Genomic DNA, 21,783 nt, shown 5'->3' on the forward strand with positions numbered 1-21,783 from the left:
TACTGACTTTAGTAATGATGATCGAGGCTAGGCCGAAAATTCAATCGCTAAAATCTTGGTTCAGAGTGGATCAATTTGACTGAATTTTCAGCAAATTCCCTTTACATTATCTAGTTTTTAACTATTATAGTGAGAACTGCCAGCTCTTAATCTAATCTCCCATAATGTATCTTTAAACAGAAAAACAAACAAAAAAAGATCTGCAGGAAAAAATTATTTATTCTATCCATTCATCTAAAACATTCATTCTTCACGCTGATCTTTTATACATTGTATTATAAAAATACAAGATAAAGAGGGTCAAACGTCTCATCAAATACAGGAAATAACCATTTTATTCTCGGCAACACGTCAACAAATTTAACATTGATAGAATCATATAATCTGGAATATCATTCACAACTAAGATATTTTAAGGAAGCAGCGATATCATTGGTTGAGGATTAATATTGTCATAAAAATATTAGCTCTCGGCCAATGAAATGGATGAATTCTTAAAATATTTTAGTTTTAAGTTGTTGTGAATAATTTCTCTGATTCTGTATTCAAGATAAAAGAAAACCTAAAAATTTAAAACAAAAATCAGAGTTCTTATAATAATGGCATAAAATTCATTATTTCTGTAAAATTATTGTGAATAAAGGTTTCAGACCACTAATTCTTTCAACATCATTTTGTGACATGTTGCTGTGATTTCAACAATTAATAATAGTTATATATAATACAACAAATAGTTACCAATATTTTCATTTTTCAATCTTAGTATCAACATCTACAAATTTAAGGACCAGCCTTTAAATTGGCTTCAAAACAAATTCTGAATCACTCAAATTCATAAAATGAAACCAAAAGCATGTGTAATCTTAATTCTTTGTCACACACAATCAATCGTAACTTAAACAATTTGAAATTAAATCAATTGATAATCCAAGACAAACTCTCACTGACCCTGAGCCTCTTTGATCGCCAGCTCAACTAATTCATTTAGGATGACATTAACGGCAAGATATAGTCCCAGGGGGTAGCCACTCTTTTTATATACTTTCAACTAATTCAAGTAAATCTTTCTGAGGAAAAACACAACAAATTATTGAAATTCAAGCTTTGTTGTCATCATTAATCTCTTCAAAGTTTCTTCATTTTGAATATTTTGAGCATTAAATCAGGGTGAGAGATGAAGAGACCTTACACTTTGTTATCAATATGTATCCTATAAATATATTACCACGGAGCAAATCTGTTATATATTTTAACTTTAATTCTACAGTACACAAGGATTTCCAAACAGGGGAGATTATTATCGCTGAATCAATCTCTCTGGTTACAGGGCTGCATATATATTGTTACAAGCAATGTTAAAATTTAAATATTTTATGAGTTTCATAAATAAATAAAATTGTACATTATACAGATTTAAAATAGGCTAATAATAATTTAAAAAATTAGCATTTTGTATCCATAAAACAGGAATAGATAATTTAGTGAAGATCATATTTCTTTGTCAAATGAATCAGGCAACTCCTATCAATAACGAAAGTTTGCCAGTCTACAATTGTTCATTTAGTACCGCAAAAATAATCTACAATTATTTTAACTTGGTAAAAAGCACATACAGCAGATTAATTAATGTAATTAACACCCTTAACCAATTATATCACAATTTTATGACACTAACGAGGTAGATCAAATCCATGCATAATTAATTTTACATAATCATTATTCTGACAATGGCAGTCATATATATATATAAACTCATCTATTTAGATCTCAACTCAAATTGAGCATTTTTTAAATTTACAATCAAATGTTCGAGAAAAAAAACCCGGATTTGTTTTATTTTTAAAACCAACCAAGCTACAGAGTTATGTTACATTTAAGCTGTTGAAAGCAGAGAAAGCACAGTACAATTAATTTTTTTTTCTTTTTTAAAAAAAAACAACACTTAAATTTAAATTAATTATGAAAAATAAATACAAATATGCATGTCATCTTTTCTATGGTGACTTCTTCATTAAGTGGACTAAACTCAAAAAGAAATCACCAAGATGGGCAAGCGTATTTGGTATAGTTTTCCATAATCAATTATTATTGTATTTCACAATCAATACAATCAACTTCAAGACGGAATCTTGTCTGTTCAGTATATAATTATAGAGAGTTTTCAGATACATAATAAACAACAATTAAATGGCATCCTTTTTAATTAACGTGCACACATTTTCTCAAGTTCAATAATATCATCAAAACACTATTTTAAATCTGTTACGTTTCATTTAGCACCAAAAGAAACAGAAATAATACTCAGTTTTTATAACAGTAAATCTTCACCATAGTAACTATGATTTACTAAGATGAAGAAAAGTTGAAAAGATTAAATAGTAAGCTTTCCCCAATCTCAAATTTGAATTAAAGTATTAACATGAATATTATACATAGTGTTTACGGTAGAAGTTAAGAATATGGGTATTTGACCACTTAGCTTAATATATAAAAATTTACGTCAATAAACTAATCAAAATAGAAGTTTAATATTGATAGTTGAGTTACAAGGCTTTTAATCTTCTCAAACTCTTGGTTGCAGGCTTGTTAATTAATTTACATAATAATGTCTGAGGACGGAGAAAATTAATTGCAATAATAGCATTAATTAGACAAGTTTTAATTAAGCCATATTTTTAGTATGATATTAATTAATTTAGGAGAGTTTTGTTTTTTTTATACATAGAGAGTGAGTGTTGATGATTTGAATTAAATACAGATGTCAGTATAAGTGAATGAGATATGAATACATGAGGATATAATATATATTTATAATCTAGGCCAATAAAATCTCTTTATAATGTGACTCAAGCTTTTACTCAAATTTGAATAACTTGTTGCTGGTGCACAAGGTAAAAAAATGCAATTTGTTGCTAGCGTGCAAGATAAAATATGCAATTTACTCACTTGTTGCCAATATAAAATATGCGCAATGTGAAATAGTCAATTTTAATCACTTGTTGCTTGTGTGCAAAAGGTAAAATATGCAATTATAAAATACCATTCATTTTTATAATTTTATGTTGACACAGTCACCAAAAAAGAGCTGGAGCCATTTTAACATTTGAGGCATAGAATGATTTACACCCCTTGGCCAGTATGCTATAATCTCTTGAAATTACAAGGTCAAGGTTAAATACACTGCCATGACAGTAAGAGAGAAGCGTGTATGATGATCAAATTGATATTTTATAGTAGAGGTAGATCTATGTGAGATTACATGATTTGGGGGAGGGGGCGGCGACATGGGAAATTCCTTTTGATAGTTTCCAAACTTAGATGGTCAATTTTTCATTAAGGATTAGCCCACTGATTTCAAATTGATATTTCGTTACCGGTATCGTTAAGTCACTTGATTTGATTTTCAACAATAATCATTTTTTGATTTAATGGTAAAAATAACTTGACTAAAATGGCCAGTTGAGTAAGTAAGTTACTGATTCTGAAAACCAGGTCAGTTTATTTGGTTTATTTAAAGTGCTTCGAATACACATAAATGTATTCACAACTGGAAAATTTAAAATAACACCGGTAGTATAGTAATTACAACAACCCAGCCCACTGACTTGATCTGATTTTTCAGAATCGAAGAGCAATATTTATTCAACTGGGCTAATGAACAAATTACCTAATTTTTAAAAATCTATCAATTTCTACCAATCTGTAACCAACCAAGAGAAATATTGCCACAAATATCCATTATCCTAAATTTATATACAATAGAGTTTGAACTTTGAACAATCATAACTTTCTGTTTAATTCCATACAAATTGTGATGATCATCATTGAAGTTTGGATATTTGTGGAAACCTATCATTTGATTGAAACTGCCAATCCTTTAATTTGTTATTGTAAATTGACAGTGGTAGGTAGAAAAACCACAAGTTTATGACTCTGCTGACTCTAGAAGTCAAGTTACTGCAAATTTCATCAGCTGTGTGCCCATTCTAACCAAAAAGTATGATTAATTATCAATTATTAATTTTAGTTCACACTTGAATCTGATTCTCTGGGATTTTATTAAGAATCTTAAAGTCTCCTAGCTTGGACCTGAGATTTGATTTGCATTTCACCTAGGAATTTACATGTATACTTAAAAGATAATTTTTAAGACGGTCAAATGCTACATGAAAACTACATGGCATCTCCAGGGATAATGAGGACTCAGTTATAAGCAGTTAGTAGAGCTACAGTAACTGTATCCCCAGGACCAATTTGAATTTTTCACAAGACATCAGATCTCTGTTTGCAAATATTATCTAAGATTAATTACACACACGAAAAACTTGAATTGGCTCTACTGAATTTAAGTGTGTATAAATTTACGAATTCTTCATGAAGGGATCTGAAATACTGCGACATCAGGTTTAATAGTGTTGTGCACACAACTGATCTCAACTTCAAATGACTTAGATTGATTAATTTGCACTTAATTATTAAGGTTTTTATCCAGCTGAAGTAGAGATATTAAACAGCTCTCACAATATCAATCTGTACATATCTTGTTTAAATTTACCATCTTAAAAGTTTTTTTCTTTCAAAAAAAAAATTATGATTTAAAAACTTAGATCATGGCCAAATTGATATAGTGAGTAGCTCTTCCGTATCTCAAACAAGCTAAACATAATATTAAAGATTTTAATAATGGCAACAACGATAATCTAGACCATTCTAATACAAAATTCTTATTAATATTAATGACTAACTAATTTGAAACATAATATTAAAGATTTTAATAATGGCAACAACGATAATCTAGACCATTCTAATACAAAATTCTTATTAATATTAATGACTAACTAATTTGAAATGTGTAGAGGTTCTATATGCTTTATACTTATTTATGGTGAGAGAGAGAAATTGGGTTTTTAACGTCCACTCGACACAAACTAGGTCATTTAGGGACTAACATATGGTTCAATTTTATTTCCATAATTCACTTGCGCGTAGGGGTCTTTAGCAGTGGGAGGAAACCGGAGGACCCGGAGAAAACCCACGAGGTTGGACAGTCGACCTTATTTATGGTATTAGAAACTATGTAATGCAGAATAATGTAAAAATTAGCAATGATTATCAGTTTCAGGATAAAAATCTCTAATTCACAAGATTTCCATCAAGTCCAGGAACATAAATATATTTGCTATACAACTAGCAAGGGATAAATTTCCAAAAACCATCTGCAGGTACAATATGAGAAATGTCAATAAATAACTATTACAGATATATATAAAAGTTTATAAAATTATTTTTTTTATTTATCATTTCTATATTTTCTTCATTTTTTTTCCACAAGCATATTTTTTTGCCGTTTTTTAAACATTTTTTTGGTATTTTTCATTCCTGCAAAAACTTTGTGTGGCAAAATTAAAAATATACAAGTTATAACAACCAGTGAAATTTACAAATAAAAGAAAGGAAACTTTTACAACAAGTTCGGAAAAATTTACAGATTTTTTTTTTTTTTAACTTTAAAATGTACACATAATATCTACCTTCCAAATGAGTTTAAAAACAAAAAAAATTTCAAAATATCAACAAACATTTAAATGGAAAACATAATTCTAATACATCTATTTAAACTAATTTTCCATAGGAAATAAAATCTCACGATTATATCCCATGGTCTTAAAAAAGTTTTTTGTTTTTCTTAAAATTTTTATCATGATGGATGAAATACTGTTATGTCTTTAAATATGTTTTTTAAAAAAGAATATGCCTCTGTTGTCTACTGAATATTGGACTATTCTTCAATAGACATATAAATAATAAACCCAATGGCTTAGGTACTTAAAACAGAAGCATGTTATTTTTAAAAATCCATATCTGAAGCCCATAGACCCTTTGCCAGAAAATCTTGTACCAGTCTCTCAAATATTTACACTGACAAAGCAAGTGCTTCCCAAGACCCAAACCATGAGCCGCTAGATTTAATTAGGTGCACAGTAAAAATGAAAGATTATTTTTCGAAATACACATAATAAAGTTGAATAAACTTTATTCTCTATTTATTAAATAAAGAAGCAAGTAAGCTTGTGTATAGTTTTTAATTATTCTATTTTCTGCTAATATGCATCAATCCCTCTTTTGAATAAATTTTAAACACTTGGAAACCACTGGACTTACTTTCCATTTTTGGTTCTGTTAATTCAGAAGTACTGTTTCTACAGAAAGTATGGGAAGACTGGTTCAAAATTCCTGGCAAGTGATCCCCGATTTAATTAAAATGTATTACTTAATTCATTCCAATTTTTACGTTAAATAAAGATGAAAATAGGAGAAATATGTGATTAAAACAATAATTATAATAAATACGACTTCTCTATTCTAAATAACAATTATAACTTTAGGGTATTTTAAATATTAATCTACTTGTAATTTCTTTGTCTTCATTTAACTCAGATCATTTTAAAATGGGGGAAAGATCTTTTAACTTAATTTATGATGAAATAATTTAGTTCTATGATCGACCTTTTTTACCTCTGGCCGTAACGAGCATTCAAAGCACCACTTTTGCACAAGTTTCTATTTCTTTGACGTTGCTTCTTACCGGTTGCTTGAAAGTCCCGGCATTTATTAGAACGTTCTAAATTAGATTTGTTATATTTTTTGGTATTTCTACGTTGTTGCTGCCTGATTGCTTTAACTGCCTGTACTTGGATGTTGACACCAGCTGAGGGTGTCACTAGCTGGGGTTGACGATGGTGGGGGACGACGACGACTTGTTGGGGCTGCTCTTGTTGACTTTGTTGCCGGGTTCGGCTCGCTACTGGTTCTTCATCCTCTGATTCTGAAGACACAGAATGCATGCTAATTTCACTAACAGTACTATCACAGATATTAGAATCATAAACAGACATACTAGGATGTTCTATTAATAAATTTTCCAATGGATGGTCACCAACAGTAGAATTTCTCCTACGGGAAAACGAGAAACAAGGGGGTGGCGTTATGATCCAGCTCTCACCGGAATCGCCTTTCGTACGATATTTAAAATGTGCCTGGCTGCTCGGACTGAGGGATTCCGGAGAAGAAGTTGGATGCGAGTTAGAAAAGTCTGTTTCTGTTTCGGACGGACAGCTGCTATCCCCCTCCGTCACATCGGACATATGTTGGTCCCCCTCACTTGTAGCAACACATAATGGCGGTTGTTGTGGTTGTTGGGGTGACTTTGATTCATCTGCAATGGAATCAAGTTAACCTTTAGATAATTCCTGATCCTTCTTACTTAATTAAGCTTTCATATAATACTCAAACTTTCATATATTACTCAATCTTACACATTTGACTTAAATCAAGCCTTGCTTTGATATTTCAACTACATGCATGAAGATCATTGAAATTTCATAGTTAATAGTAGGAAAATTTACTCTAAGTGTTGTTGCGCAGATAAAAGAAAGCAAAGCTCATTTCATTAGCATAATAATAAAATGTCAACCAGCCTCTAGTCTATGGGTATACTACCGTTATAGAAACACTATTCATCTCATGATAATGTAGCTACTCAATGAATTGGTTTATGTCTTCTTTTCATAAGACTGTACCGAGGGAGCAGAATTCTTCTGCAAATTTTCCATAATTATTGACAACACGACCTACTGATTCAAGTCAGAGAAAAAAGGCCATTTTCCTTGACAATGACTTGCAATAGTCAGTAATACAAAATGAACCAAAGGTATTTATAAGTAATTTTGACCAAATCTGGATGGTAAGTTGCCCCCCCCCCTCCCGTCAACTGCGCAAAAAAGTACAGTCTTTAGCGTGGTAGAATAAACTGAGACGTTAAAACAGAATGAAAATAAAATGAAATATTGATAATACATGTATGTAAGCTTATACGCAAGGACTGTATACATTTCTATCACACTGATCCGCAGTGAATATTCGCTAGGCCGCGACAATCACTGATAAGGATGACATCGATGCAACTTAATGAGCCACAAATATTAACTTTTTTCCTCTGACAAATTAAATTCTAAAACATTTTTTATGTATTAGACAAATAAATAAAGACGTTTGAAGTATTTGTAGGTAACAATTATTTCCTATTTTAGTGTAAATGGGTATTAAAATGATTAAAAGGCGCCATTCTGCTCGAATCAGTAACGTCTTATGTAAACAGTGCACGCGCCATTGAGCAAATGATGGCTGCTGTGTGATATGACGTCATGTGTTGAAGGCAGTCATCTTTTACAGAGATATTAGAAGACTTTTGTAATACTCTGTGAAACAGATTGCATTTTTATATGAAAGACATATCTGAATTAAATGAATCCCTATATAGGTATTGGATTGGTTCTACCAAACAAAGGGATTAACTATTTTAATCTATTAATCTTATAGTGATATTAAATTCTATTCTAATTCAAAAATCAAACAAATGATGAAAGACAAAGATAGCAGCAGGAGACAGAGGTTAAACTATGATTACTACTAAATGTTTAATTATCTATCTATGATGGATGGAGTGAGTGAGTGTTTGAGTTGATGAATGAATAAAATGAAAGCAAGAGAAGAAATAAGCAGATGAATAAAAGCAGCCAACAACACAACAACCACCAAAATTCTATGTTAAAACATAAAACATAAAATGATTGGAAATAAATTCAACTTTTCCGACACACCAAATGACTTCACAGGCACTTGAAGGGATTAAAATAAAACTTCTTACTACTACTTGACTATATATTACAGCAGTAATAAAGTTTTATTTTAATCCCTTCACAAGTGCCTGTGAATGACTTATTTAGTTTAAATGATGGAGACAAAAGTCCACTTTTTTTGGGTGGGGGGGGGGGGCACATTTAATTTGCACACCTCCGTTACAACAAGGGATACGATTACTGTTATTGCTGAGCGATGTTTCAAACCTGATTCTCTTTTCTTTGGCATGTAATTGCGCCCTGCGTACATCCAGTTACTAAAAGCCATTGAAATTTGTGTAGTTTTTCGCAATGTACTTAAAAACTATTCAAAGCATTTGGTCCGTGGAAAAATCGGAGTAAATATTCCCCCCCCCCCCCCAAGTGGCGATCAGTCACGCTACGCTCTCCCTATATATACGTACCATTAACATCTACGATCACCCATCCTTCATTGTTATCCTTAGTTTTAAGGTCAACAGGGGTTATGCTGTCTGCCTCGGTAGCAGAAGCACCAAAAAAGAACCCAGTTACACTGCTCAGCATGATTGGTTCCTGAAAAATAACAAAATAAAAAACTGTTTATATGATAGTACCTTATTGTTTTGCTCTTGATATATTACAAAACAGTAATCTAAATCTCATTTTTTATGAAATGGAAACGAGAGGATGAACATCTTTTGTGAAGGTTGTGCAGACATCATGATTTATCTTTGTTGCGAAGTTTGGTGACCGAAGAGGCGGAAAACTTTTTTCATTTGAGAACTTTTGTTTTTACCTACATGAATTACACTTTTTCTTAAAGCTTTCTCAGTTTTTTGTAACTGGCTGATTTTTTGATTGACTTTTTACAGAAGCAACCCATTTTATGGTTAATTAGAAACTTTGGACCTGTACTTTAATATACCATGGAAAGGGAATTTCCCATAGTAGTTTGGGTTCTCACCATGTCTCTAAACAATAATTGGATGATTTTTTTAATATCAAATTAACCAGATATATCAAAGGGCCGTCAAGAATATAACTTTAGTTGTAAGTTTATAGCTTATATTAAAACCATTATGTACATAATAAACAAGCTAGTTTTCTATACATGTACATATGTTGCTTCAGGGGACTATAAAAAAAATAACCTATTATTGTCATAAACAGTAAACAAAAATAGACTACTGGAGATTGTAAATCATTTATAAATAATTTGGCTGTTGAACAGTCTCTTGTAGATTAATCTCCATATTCCTGAAGCAATGGCCCCAGAGGTCTAATCAAACGAAACACTGCAAGGAGTATGATTAAGATACATTATGGGAGATTAGATAAAGAGCTGGCAGTTCTCACTATAATAGTTAAAAACTAGATAATGTAAAGGGAATTTGCTGAAAATTTCAGTCAAATTGATTCACTCTGAACCAAGATTTTAGCGATTGAATATTCTGCCTGGCCTCGATCATCATTACTAAAGTCGGTACGATAAAAAAACATTCTCGATTATCCATTTAATGATTAAATCAAGAATGAAAGTTGAGCAGCAAATGGTATCCTAATCCAGTAAACATCGTAGGCTAGCGTTGACATCAAGAGTTGATTATGGTCTGGATAAGTTAATTAATGTCTAATTAATAATTTAGATAACATTTCAGGCCTAAAGAAAGACCTGCAATATGCAGATTTAGCTCTTGCATAATGTATGTTTCATCTGCTTAGTTTTAAATTCAGAGAAATGGCAGTCATATAATATGCTTATTACAAAGAATGATGCAATCTTGTTTTCATGCAATTATCCAAAAATTCAAATGTTTTCTTTTTATAGGTATTAAATTGTAAGGGTTTTTTTTTCAAACTTCTTTAATCTTACAAATTAGCAAGAAAGGGTCTTAAATTCGGAGAAATGGCAGCCATATGCTTATTACGAATCATTGCGCAATCTTTAATGCACTTCCAAGGGTTTTCTTTTTACAGTAATTAAAATGTAAGATTATTTTGTTCAAACTTTTCTTACTTTAATTTTACAAATTAGCATGAAAGGGACACTGCATGAATTTTTTCCTAATTTTAATGAATAGTTATTGACATCAAAACAATCTAAATTAAAATGCATTTTACGGATCATGATTTTCTTTTCTAAATGTAAGCATCAACATTTCGATCCAGGGCAAAATCAATGATAATTTCCATAAACAAAAATAAACAAAAATTCATAAAGGCTGCATTTTTTTTTTTTTTTTTTTAAACAAAATCAATACACAACTCACTGTACTGTAAAAATATCCAAATCGTTAAGTTACTGATAATTCCTTATCTATATAACAGTTCTATAGCTGATGATATTCATATACTGGTACCAGTAACAGGGTGATAACTATTCTAATGTCAGATTATAGAGACTCTAATCACTAGTTAACTCAGGAAGGTATTGCATGATAATATACAATAATCATACTAGAATAAAAATGATATATCATGTCATTACATGTATACCCCGATATCTAGGCAACATTTGTGTGTTAAACCTATTGCTCACTTCACTACTGCTAAACTGTTAGAATTATTTCAAATAGTGATGCAATCAACAAGTGGTGTTATTTATAAACATGAATAACATGTAAACATGTTTGGCTGGTTTTATCATTTATAATAAATAAAAAATATTAGGCCTAGCTAAATAAAATTTATGTACTTAAAGTGGTGCTGGATGGAGGGTTTTACAAGGACAGTGTCTAGTCATTCGGATGGTACAAAAAAAACTTATAACAGCCTGCATGGCGTATGCCTGTCTTTATTAGCCAAGTTTTTGCAGAAAAGTAGGACGTTAAACCCCATTTCATTTCACTTAGAACGACTGGATCTCTTCGATCCGGGGCAAAAATAAACTCTGTCAATTTCCTTGGATTCTATACATGGATCCATTTTATACTGGATAGGTTTTGTCGTAGGATTATCTGAATTTGTTGATAACAAAAATTTTATGTCCACAGATAAAGCTAATGTAGAGATAAAATTGATTGTGTGTTCTTGAGTCAACACAGTAAGCCAAATATAAAACTAATATCAGCAAACTAATATCAGCAAACAAAACAGTCTCCGATTAATCTTGCCAATCAAAAATTGAAATGTATGTAGCTTGCTGGTTAATGTTACTACTAGACGACTCTTCATTGTTTTAAAAAAGTCAGGTATCTTAGAAAAAAAATATTTTAAAGTAACCATTCTTGATTTGCATTTTTTAAAAAAAAATATTAAATTTCTCAGGGTTTAAAATGTATGTGTTAATACGTCAGAGATTGATTATTTAACATTTAATTAGAAATAAAAATATTAACCCTAGATAATCTCATGGCTTAGATTCAGACGAATTAAAAACTGGGCCATCAATTTGGTTCATGGCACATAAAGATGGCGGCAGACTTGTTATGTAGGGAACAGCATATATCTCTAGTATTGTTACATTGGCTTTGGATTCATGAACGGATTGAATTATTACTTGGTTTACAATGAATGGAAAAGCACCTTCATACCTACAAGAGCTTATTTGTTCATCACAATTCTTCATCTAGAAACCTTAGTCGAATGACAAATTTCTACTAACAATTGCCAATTACAACTTGCATCTAAAATCTTTTTTGTGCAATCTTTTAAATGCACTGCTGCAGTATTATTGGTACAATCCTATCCACCTCAAAAAATACCTAATAGACATTCAAAACTTCACTGAAGACATATTTAGTGGTGCCTTGGTGTATAACTTCTATTGAACAGAATTGAATCACAAGCGCTTTGAATATACTGTGTCGAATAGAGCTCTATAAATGACATTATTATTATTACTATACAAAAAGATGATGGAACTAGAGTACAGTATACATCACTTTACCTCTTTTATAGTATTCCACAATTATTTACATAAAAACTTCAAATATACAAAGATACCTGTTTAGTTCAAGTCAATTTTAGATTATAATAATTTTTCTTTTATAAATAATATTTTATTCTCAATAAAGGATTGAGGAACAGGCTAGCTCGATATTGGAGTATACATACAAAAAGACTATACAGGTATAACCAAAACATGCTACCTGTTGAATTCAAGTCACTTTCAAATAACAATATGAGAGCTATATCCTACCTGTTCAGTCCAAGTCACTTTTAGATAATAAAAAATATCTGAGGTAAATCCTACCTATTTAGTTTAAGTTACTAGATAATGATATATCAGGTTCGGTTCAAGTCACTTTTAGATAATATAAAAACATATCTGAGGTATATATCCTACCTATTCAGTTATCACTAGATAATATATCAAGTTAAGTTCAAGTCACTTCTAGATAATATAAAAAAATATCTGAGGTATATATTCTACCTATTTATAGTTTAAATCACTAGATAATAATATACCAGGTTGAGTTCAAGTCACTTCTAGATAATATAAATAATATCTGAGGTATATCCACTATGTTCCTTTCTACTTGGTTATACTAAGTCCAGTATTAGTTGCTTCCTCACAAAATATAGAATGCAATATGAAGAAAATATCCTTAACATCTATCTTATATATTAGGTGGTTAATACCGCTGCCTTGACATTACCATGACTAAATTTGAATAATAATACAATGAACCCACTAATATTATTACAAGGATAAGTACTGGAAATCGTCAAGAACTTTGACCTGCAGGAGATTATCACCAGGTAGCTAATCCCAGATTATAGAAACCATGTTGGGAGCATGATTACCTTAATTCATACATATGTATGACAATCAAACCAATGAAACAACTGCTACCATTGGTAATCAATAATTCAGATCATTGAACCAATAGCACAGTCTTTTAGATTTCAGAACAATGAGTGTTGATTTTTCTTCTGTATTTTTTTGTGATAATCTGTTGGCATAGTGATTAGGAAAGATGTTTAATCTAGCGGATTGAGCTATTGTTGCAATCATTAGGCAATCTGTTAACAAAATATCTAGATGTGAAGTTGGATCGACTTGAAAGATCTAAAACAGAAAAAGCCTTTGACTTTAAATTAAACAGTTAAGCAAATAAAGAAGCCATATTAATGAACCAATTGTGTCTAATTGACAGATATTTCCATGTACAAGTTACTTATCTAATCAATTAACACCCTTGTTGGGTTTTTTTTACTTTACAGAAATGATCATAATGATCAATAATTTTTCATTTTTCAGACAGAACTCATAGTAAGGCCTGACCAAATTTAACTTTTGTTCTTTGGGAACATGTACATTTACTGATATTTTGCTCCTTGAGGATACCTGTTAACATTTTTAGCTCTTTAGGAATACGCGTAGCGTGATTTATTTTACTTTATGCTAGGTTTCCACTGCTGTGAAATGCATTACGATAGGATTGTCCCTAATGAGTCCACGATCTGGTACGTTCGGATACGTTTCAATACAAATTAACACGATTGCCATGACTGACCTCAATATGTGATACGACCTGATAGGATCACGACGAACACCCCACGATTTCAGTAGCAGTGCAAATTGTGATAGTGGGATCTAACATTATCAACTTGTTTTGATATTTTTTTATATCTATTTACCAGTATAATAATATAGTATTAAAAGTTTGCTCTTTGGGAACACCTGATAAAAGTTTGCTCACTGGGAACACCTGATAAAAGTTTGCTCACTGGGAACACCTATTGAAAGTTTGCTCTTTGGGAACACTAGTTTGTTTCTTATTTTGCCTGAGAAAAAATATAATTCAAAGATTCAATATTTTCATTTCTTCAATGCATTTCAATAAAAATCTATTTGTTTTGGCCTAAATATAGTATTCTGAAAGACTTGATTTCAAATTGAATGCATGTGACCGCCACATTGTGACATCTATTCTCATTCATAAGGAAGTTTATCCCAACTTGGCCAAATCTGTTCATTCTGAAGTGTAAATTGGGGTAATTATTTAGACCTTTAAATGACTGGTGTTAATTACAGACGTTTCAAAGTTTGTATATATTGATTAGAAGACATTATTAGTAGGATGTTGAACCCCACTTCATTTCAGAAGACATTATCTAACCCTATGTAGTTAGGTGAAGATAAATAGTTAGCTTTTATCAGGCAATCTAAATATCTCCCAGAACCCACACACATACTTAATGGCTCTAACAGAATTAAAAAAATATTTTTCCCTTTTAGAATACAATTTGTGCTTAGCAGAGTTTTGTGACCGCTACATGTAGGAGTGTGTGCCATCAGGGGGCCTATTTCACCTCATCCTTCCTTGTTGGCTAGATGAGCTTTAATTATATAACTATTAAAGAGAATATCATTACAAGAGGGTGAGATGCAGAGTGAAACCTGAAATTATGGATTAATTATGTAATTCCCGAACTTATAGCTCTACGTTCTCTCCCTTTACCTCCGACACATAAACAGTAGCGTCCAATCAGAGGTTGTCACACAAACACACTCAAACCTAACATGGTGACCTCCACGGAAACTTTGACATTGAATGACCTTGAACTTTGCAACTATATATTATAACAGACATTTTAAGCATAAGACTTTTGTATTCGCGATGATTGCGGAATCTGATAGACTCTCAAGCTGGGTCATCACCCAATCGAAATAAGTGCCGAAAATATGTGGAGTAATATGTGAAGGGTTTGATAAGATGTACAGAGTTAATTAACTTAAAGCGAGATCAAGCCTTCTATTGAAGATATCTTTTCCCAGGGTTTCAATATTTATTGTTAAAGATGGGTTCCCAGAAAAGTATTTATCGGGTGGTTATTTCCAATAAAAGCATGGCAATTTTGGTAGATATATGGAAAGTAGAAATATCCAATCTTACTAGAAAAATACTGGATTCCCTGAAAAAACACTCATGGAGTGCATACAGGACAAAAATGTACGAGATTCCCTAATCGACAGCCCGACAATTAGGAGTGTTGGCACGCGTGCCGTCGAAGGTTGCACCCGGAGATTAAGCGCTTGATGTACATGTTGATAAACTTTATGAAGAGTTAGATGTACAACACTTTCAGAGATAAAAATCACGGAAAAAGACGCGGGCAGTGGATAATCCGAGAATTTAATTAGGCTTCGATATTTGTAATAAATAGTCAGCGATAAAAGCAACATTGTCTTTTGTATGCAATGAATTCTCCTCTGACATCGCACGCGTTGTGTCACGTGACACAAACATGACCTCTTTTGATAGAGTTTTTATGGCCAGTCATTCCCTGACTATTCCAATGTTTTGAGAAGGATTCAAAGCAAAATAATGATAAATTAATTAGTTTGAGTATGTTTTTAGTCGAAATATATCATCAAATTACCCAGTTTGTACCTGGGAATGTATCTTTAACATTATTTAAGGATAAATTCACTATTTTTTTAAATCTGAATCAAATTTCTTTACTTTAATGACAATACACAGCATCAAAAACAAAATGTTTTCTTGCGTGTGAAAGGGAATTGAAATTCTGTCAAATCGACACGGAGCATGCCATGTTTTATCAAGTAGGTCAGATTTTCTACTGAGGTGAATTCTATGTGGTGTTCCTAACACTAGTTACAAAATCAATATTTCTGTTCCCTGTTAATATAGAGAATGTAGTTTTGGATCAGGGAACATTACGTGATTTTGTGGTTATATCTTAAAGATGGGTTCCCGCATACAAACTGGGTGATTTAATGGTATATAGATATGGACTAAAAACATATTCAAACTAATTAATTTGTTATACTGTAACTTTGCTTCAAATCCTTCTCAAACATTGTAATTGCGAAGGAATTTCCTGCTATAAAAATTCAATCAAACCACGTGATGTTTACGTCACGTGGCTTACCTCTCTTGGAAGTCAGAGGAGAATTCATTGTAAGACGATGTTGTCTTTAATCGCTTACTATTTATTACAAATTTTGAATCTAAATTAAATTCTCGGATTATCCCGTACCCGCGTCTTTTTCCGTCATTTTTATCTCAGAAAGTGTTGTACGTCTAACTCTTCATAAAGTTTATCAACTTGTACATCAAGCACTCAATGTTCGCGTGTGACCATCGACATCACGCGTGCAGAAATTCCTAATCGTTGGGCTGTTGATTAGGGGAACCCTTACATTTTTGTCCTGTATACGCTCCATGAGTGTTTTTCGGGGAATCCAGTATTTTTCTAGTAAGATTATCTCTACTTTCCATATATACCAAAATTACCATACTTTTATTGGAAATAACCACCCGATAAATACTTTTTTGGGAACCCATCTTTGAAACCATTTAAAAGTATTTTAAGTCGTGTACTACATTAAAGGAGAAAACACAGATATATATTTCAGTGTGAAAAAAAGCTGATTCATTTTCAAAGAAATACCACTGGAGACAAGCTTCTCGACTAACAAAATAAAATGGGGTTTAACATCCTACTTTTGGGCTAATAACTACAGGCATACACCATGCACAGTATGCTATGAAGTAATTATTACCAGGATAGCGGTGGTACGACGTACTCTCATTTCGAATTCCAACTGTCAAGGGTTCTTTTATTTGAATGCTAATGTGTACCTAGGTTTTACGTCCTATTCGAACGAATATAGTGGCCCTGCTTCTAAACTAACAATCCCCATGTATCTGTATAAACCTTTGTATAACTCAGATGAATGCTGTTGTTTTTTCAGTAAGTAATAGATGAAGATTAATGGCCACACCATAATTACCTAGTTGCAAAGTTAACACTACATGTATGGAATAGCTGCATTTAAATACATGTACTGATGATAGGCTATTTTTGCTCAATTTGGCATTCTACATGTATATTTAAAGCAGTACTTTTGGAGAACCTACAGAATTCTGCAAAAAAAAAGAATTGATCAAACTATATCTCTTAATTCTACCATGCCAATTTATGAGAAAGCTTATAACAACCATATTATTTTCTTAATTAAAATAGCTCCACTATGGCACTAATTCAAAAGTGCTTTATGGGAAATATTATATTTCCTTTTAACCTTTTAGAAGACTATTCTCCCCTTTAATTTTCTAAAATGATATGGTGTTTGGTGCAAAGGGCTGTAAATGATATGAACTGTTAAAGACAATGTTATTTTGTACAACTGACAATGGTAGAAGATTAATGTCCGGCTTAGGACTTGATAAATCGGTCAATGGAAGGGCTTGAGTGAAAATCAATAACTGCTGGACATCACTGTGTTATTCAATGTAGGGTATTTAGAAACAAAGACATTCATTGATAGCCTTAAAATAGACTGACTGACACTTCATGTCCGATATTAATTACATCAGTTGAAGTATGATGTAAGCTTACGGCATGTATTCAAGTACAAGGCAGGACTAAAACATTTTAAATGAAATCTAATTTGGCCTAAATTTGCGAAGGGCTGGTCTGTGTGTCTAACTTCTGTTACTGGAATAAGCATATTATATATTTTGATACTTAAAATTCATAACATTCAGGCACATATAGGCAAATAAAATGAGGGTGACAAAAAAAGATTTAAGACCCCTTTTCTGCATTTTCAAGTCTGTGATAAAAGTTTAATTTGAGAACAAATTGCCTGAAGTCATTTCTGTAGTGTTTGTGAGTTTGTTTTGTTTTTTTTTGGTCTTATACAATAACAAATCTAGACTCCCATTTTATAATCCAAATCGAGCATAAATGTTATCATGTGTTGCAATCAATGAATCTTTTTACACTGTGTTGTAAACAAATGGGTGTCAGTGTGGCTCAGCAGGTAAAGGTGAAGGCTCACGATCTTGGAATTGGTCGTGAAAGTACCCCAGAATTTTCCGACTGGGCTTCCCCTAGTCAGTAGAGCAAGATAGACTGTCTGGTGAGAAAGTGTCTAATCAAACAGATGGCACAAAAAAATGTGGACCCATGTACACATTAGCTTTCTTAAAAGAATGCTTTATAGTTTGAAACTGATTCAAACTGTAGGCCCCATTTGATTTCAAATAAATGGACTTTTGGAGTCAAATTAGATATGATTCCTTTAGCAAGAATCTTGGAATGATGTCTAAAAGAGGTCATAATCGAAAAACAAGAAAAGGATAATTCGCTTTTGGGTGTTTCAATTTGAAATTTAAAGACAGAACAGTATTAAAATAAATCCTGTTCATGGTTACCCTAGCTTAGTCTACAGTTCACTTGTGGGTGCTTCAATTTGAAATTACCCTGGGTTACCCTAATTACAGTATTACAAGGGATTCCTGTGAAATGCTTACAAAGACTTGATGGGAATCTATTAAAGTTAAAGGGACACCATGACATTTGAAATTTAATTATGATGATGTTTTTTTTTTTAATTTTTATAGATAACAAATAAAGATTGAGCTAAATAGTCTCAACATCTCAAATGTCAGTAGATAATTAACAAAGAAGGGTTGAAGGTTAAAAACTTTGCATTGACACTGGTTTCATGACCGAGTGTTGTTTTACCAGGCTCATCCACAAGGTCAAACACCTCAATCAATCAAATAATTGTCAGGTATCATTGTATAAAACTGCAGTTCTCTTGGCAACTACTGAACCTATTGACTTCATTTAAATTTTGATATTCATTACCAATTGTGTATCACCCAGTTTTAGTTACAGAAATCAACTTAAGTTACATAAAGTCCCTTTATAGATATCAACTCTGATGTGGTTTAGAAACTAATCAATTTGTTACTTTTAATTCAGTAGCTGTGCTTTCAAAATTCTCCACCTTGAATCTTAGAAAACAAAAGGGCTTTAGATCTCTGGTACATGTACATATGAACTGACAATTTATACACCAGACAAATCACTGAACATTCATTTATGTCAAGATCAATTGAAAAGTGGGTCATTAAAACACTATTCCATTTCATTTCATTTGTAATTCAGCACCTACATGTACATGTTTCAGTTCGCAATTTCAAAACAAATTTCATTTATTTATATGACAACAGAAGAACGATATCTGTGATAGTGTAATGAAAGTTTGAGGAAAGATAAACATGTACATGTAGTGATTACTTGAACAGAGGGCAGATCTCCCTTATGAAATTTTGAGGAAAAACTAGTTGGTTGTTATACAATGACATGTCAATGGCCTTTATCTAAGGTTGTGTAACTTCTTTTCTCTACAAGAATTTAAATGTTTGACAATCGGTTCACCTGAACTCCTTTCTCCGCACCGACAACCAACATGGCTAATGAAAATGAGAACTCATCGAGTCATTGCAAAATCAATGAGTTATATTTCTAATATCACTATATTATTATCAGTCTTCATCTGTGATTTTTTTTATTTTTTAAAAATAAGGACAACCATGAAATAGCCTATTTAACATCTGTCATACAATTAATCTTACTTGTTCAACAAGCTATTGAAATACATAACAATAAAATAAGCTTTATTAGTAATAACCTTGTTATAACCATAGATATATAGATTGGCAAAAGATCAAAATTATTTGGCTAGGTAATGGTCATTATAATAAACCAATGGGCAAAGTAAGCAAAAAATATCTGGAGTTCTCAGACAAAATTGTGCTTGCATAATCCATATTTTTAACTTGTGTGTCATTTCGTTCTGTTGGCAGATAAGGCGGGCTATTCGCACAACTGTGACGAACAATGTCAGTCGTAGCCTGCTGTACAAGTTCTTATTTGGGTCGTGAAATAGTTTTGTTGTCCTAGTTAACAGTTTGGTTTAACTCTTAATCAAACTGCTATCCACACAATAAATAACCCCGGTGCAGTCGATGTGCGCCATTCTGAATAGTTAATTAAACCACTCGTTCCGAAGTTTGGGGTCGTCTATCGCGACACAATGTACACTACAATGACAAAAGACTCGAAAAGCGTCCAGAAACCGTGTTTTGATAAACCTATAAACACTTCATCAACATGTAATCTTTGATAATCGGATGTTAAATGGATTAATAAAGGTGTAAACTTGAGGATATGTCTTGAAACAATAGAGACGCAATTCAAAATGTCATTAAAATCGGTTGAAAACCGAGGCGCATATTATTATTGACAAAATGTCAATCAGCCTCCATGTTACTAAAAATAGAACTGACCTTCATAGCGTCAGCTGACTTTCAGCAGGAATTTTTCAAGATTTATGCAGAAATCCAAATGAAATATGCATGGAAATTATAAGCATAGGTGTTTAAAAAATCTTAGTGGTATCGTGTGATGAAAAATGTGCTAAAATTTTCATTTTCTACGTTCTAAATTAATTTGACAGTTGAGCTGTGCGCATTCGATTTACATAAAAAGGTGGCCATTGGCGCTTTGTAAAAATATCAACACCAGTACTTGGTTTAAATCTGCAATTTCTCGTAATCCGACGTAAACAAATTTATACTTACTTGATACTCTTCTTGTGTCTGTAATTAATTAACGATTCTATGTGTTGATTAACTTCAGGCGTTTCTTGATTTGCAGAAATAAGTTTTATTTACGGAGCTGTCAAGATCAGCTGTATACACTTTCAACCCAACAAGTCGTCAATCTGTGACGTCATTTCTTTGTTTACGTTCATTTGGATGGTTTTCATTGGCTGTTGCCTGGCAGCTTAGGGTCTATAAATAGAAATTATATTAATATTCAATGAGCGTCGTCCCATATATGGATATCACAGCGCGTGGCTATGTTTATGTCACGTGCTCTGCAGCTGATATTTTGACAGTACACCAGTGATGTGTGCATGGGGGAAACGACCTGTTAACCAAGATTCTAAAGCTTTACTAGACAAATAGTATTGATTTTTTGGACCAGTTATTCTGGACTATGTTTTTAAACGTCGAATTTTTCCAAGAGAAATCAGGTCAAGCAGGGGCGACGACTCATTATAACGACCCAGAAATTTACGTAACGTTACCTTCATGGCAGGTTTTCAAGATAAAATCCCATATTTTCAGACATGTTGCCCTACCACATATTTTGCTGATGTAAGCTAGAACTCATCATGGTTATATACCTATCGCTAACATTTACAAATATAGATACTAACTATATACAAATATATGGCCTATGTAATCAATGACTTTGAGACGTGATCAGATACTTGGAAAAATTCCTTCGCCAATCAATAAATTAGTGATTAGATAATTCTTCAGTGCTTAATCTGAAT

General features: G+C 32.1%; 1 protein-coding gene across 1 annotated transcript; it reads right to left on the reverse strand.

Moving 5' to 3' along the window:
• Positions 1 to 201: 201 nt before the first annotated feature.
• Positions 202 to 21,153, reverse strand: LOC126816137 (tumor protein p53-inducible nuclear protein 1). The gene is made up of 3 exons (XM_050542344.2): positions 21,020 to 21,153; positions 9,104 to 9,233; positions 202 to 7,216 (listed from the first exon to the last, which is right to left on the reverse strand). The coding sequence occupies exons 2-3, from the start codon at positions 9,222 to 9,224 to the stop codon at positions 6,513 to 6,515; spliced, it is 825 nt and encodes a 274-aa protein (XP_050398301.1). The 5' UTR covers positions 9,225 to 9,233; positions 21,020 to 21,153; the 3' UTR covers positions 202 to 6,512.
• Positions 21,154 to 21,783: the final 630 nt, after the last annotated feature.

The sequence above is a fragment of the Patella vulgata genome, chromosome 3, assembly GCF_932274485.2.
Source record: "Patella vulgata chromosome 3, xgPatVulg1.2, whole genome shotgun sequence".
Classification (NCBI taxonomy): Eukaryota; Metazoa; Mollusca; class Gastropoda; family Patellidae; genus Patella; species Patella vulgata.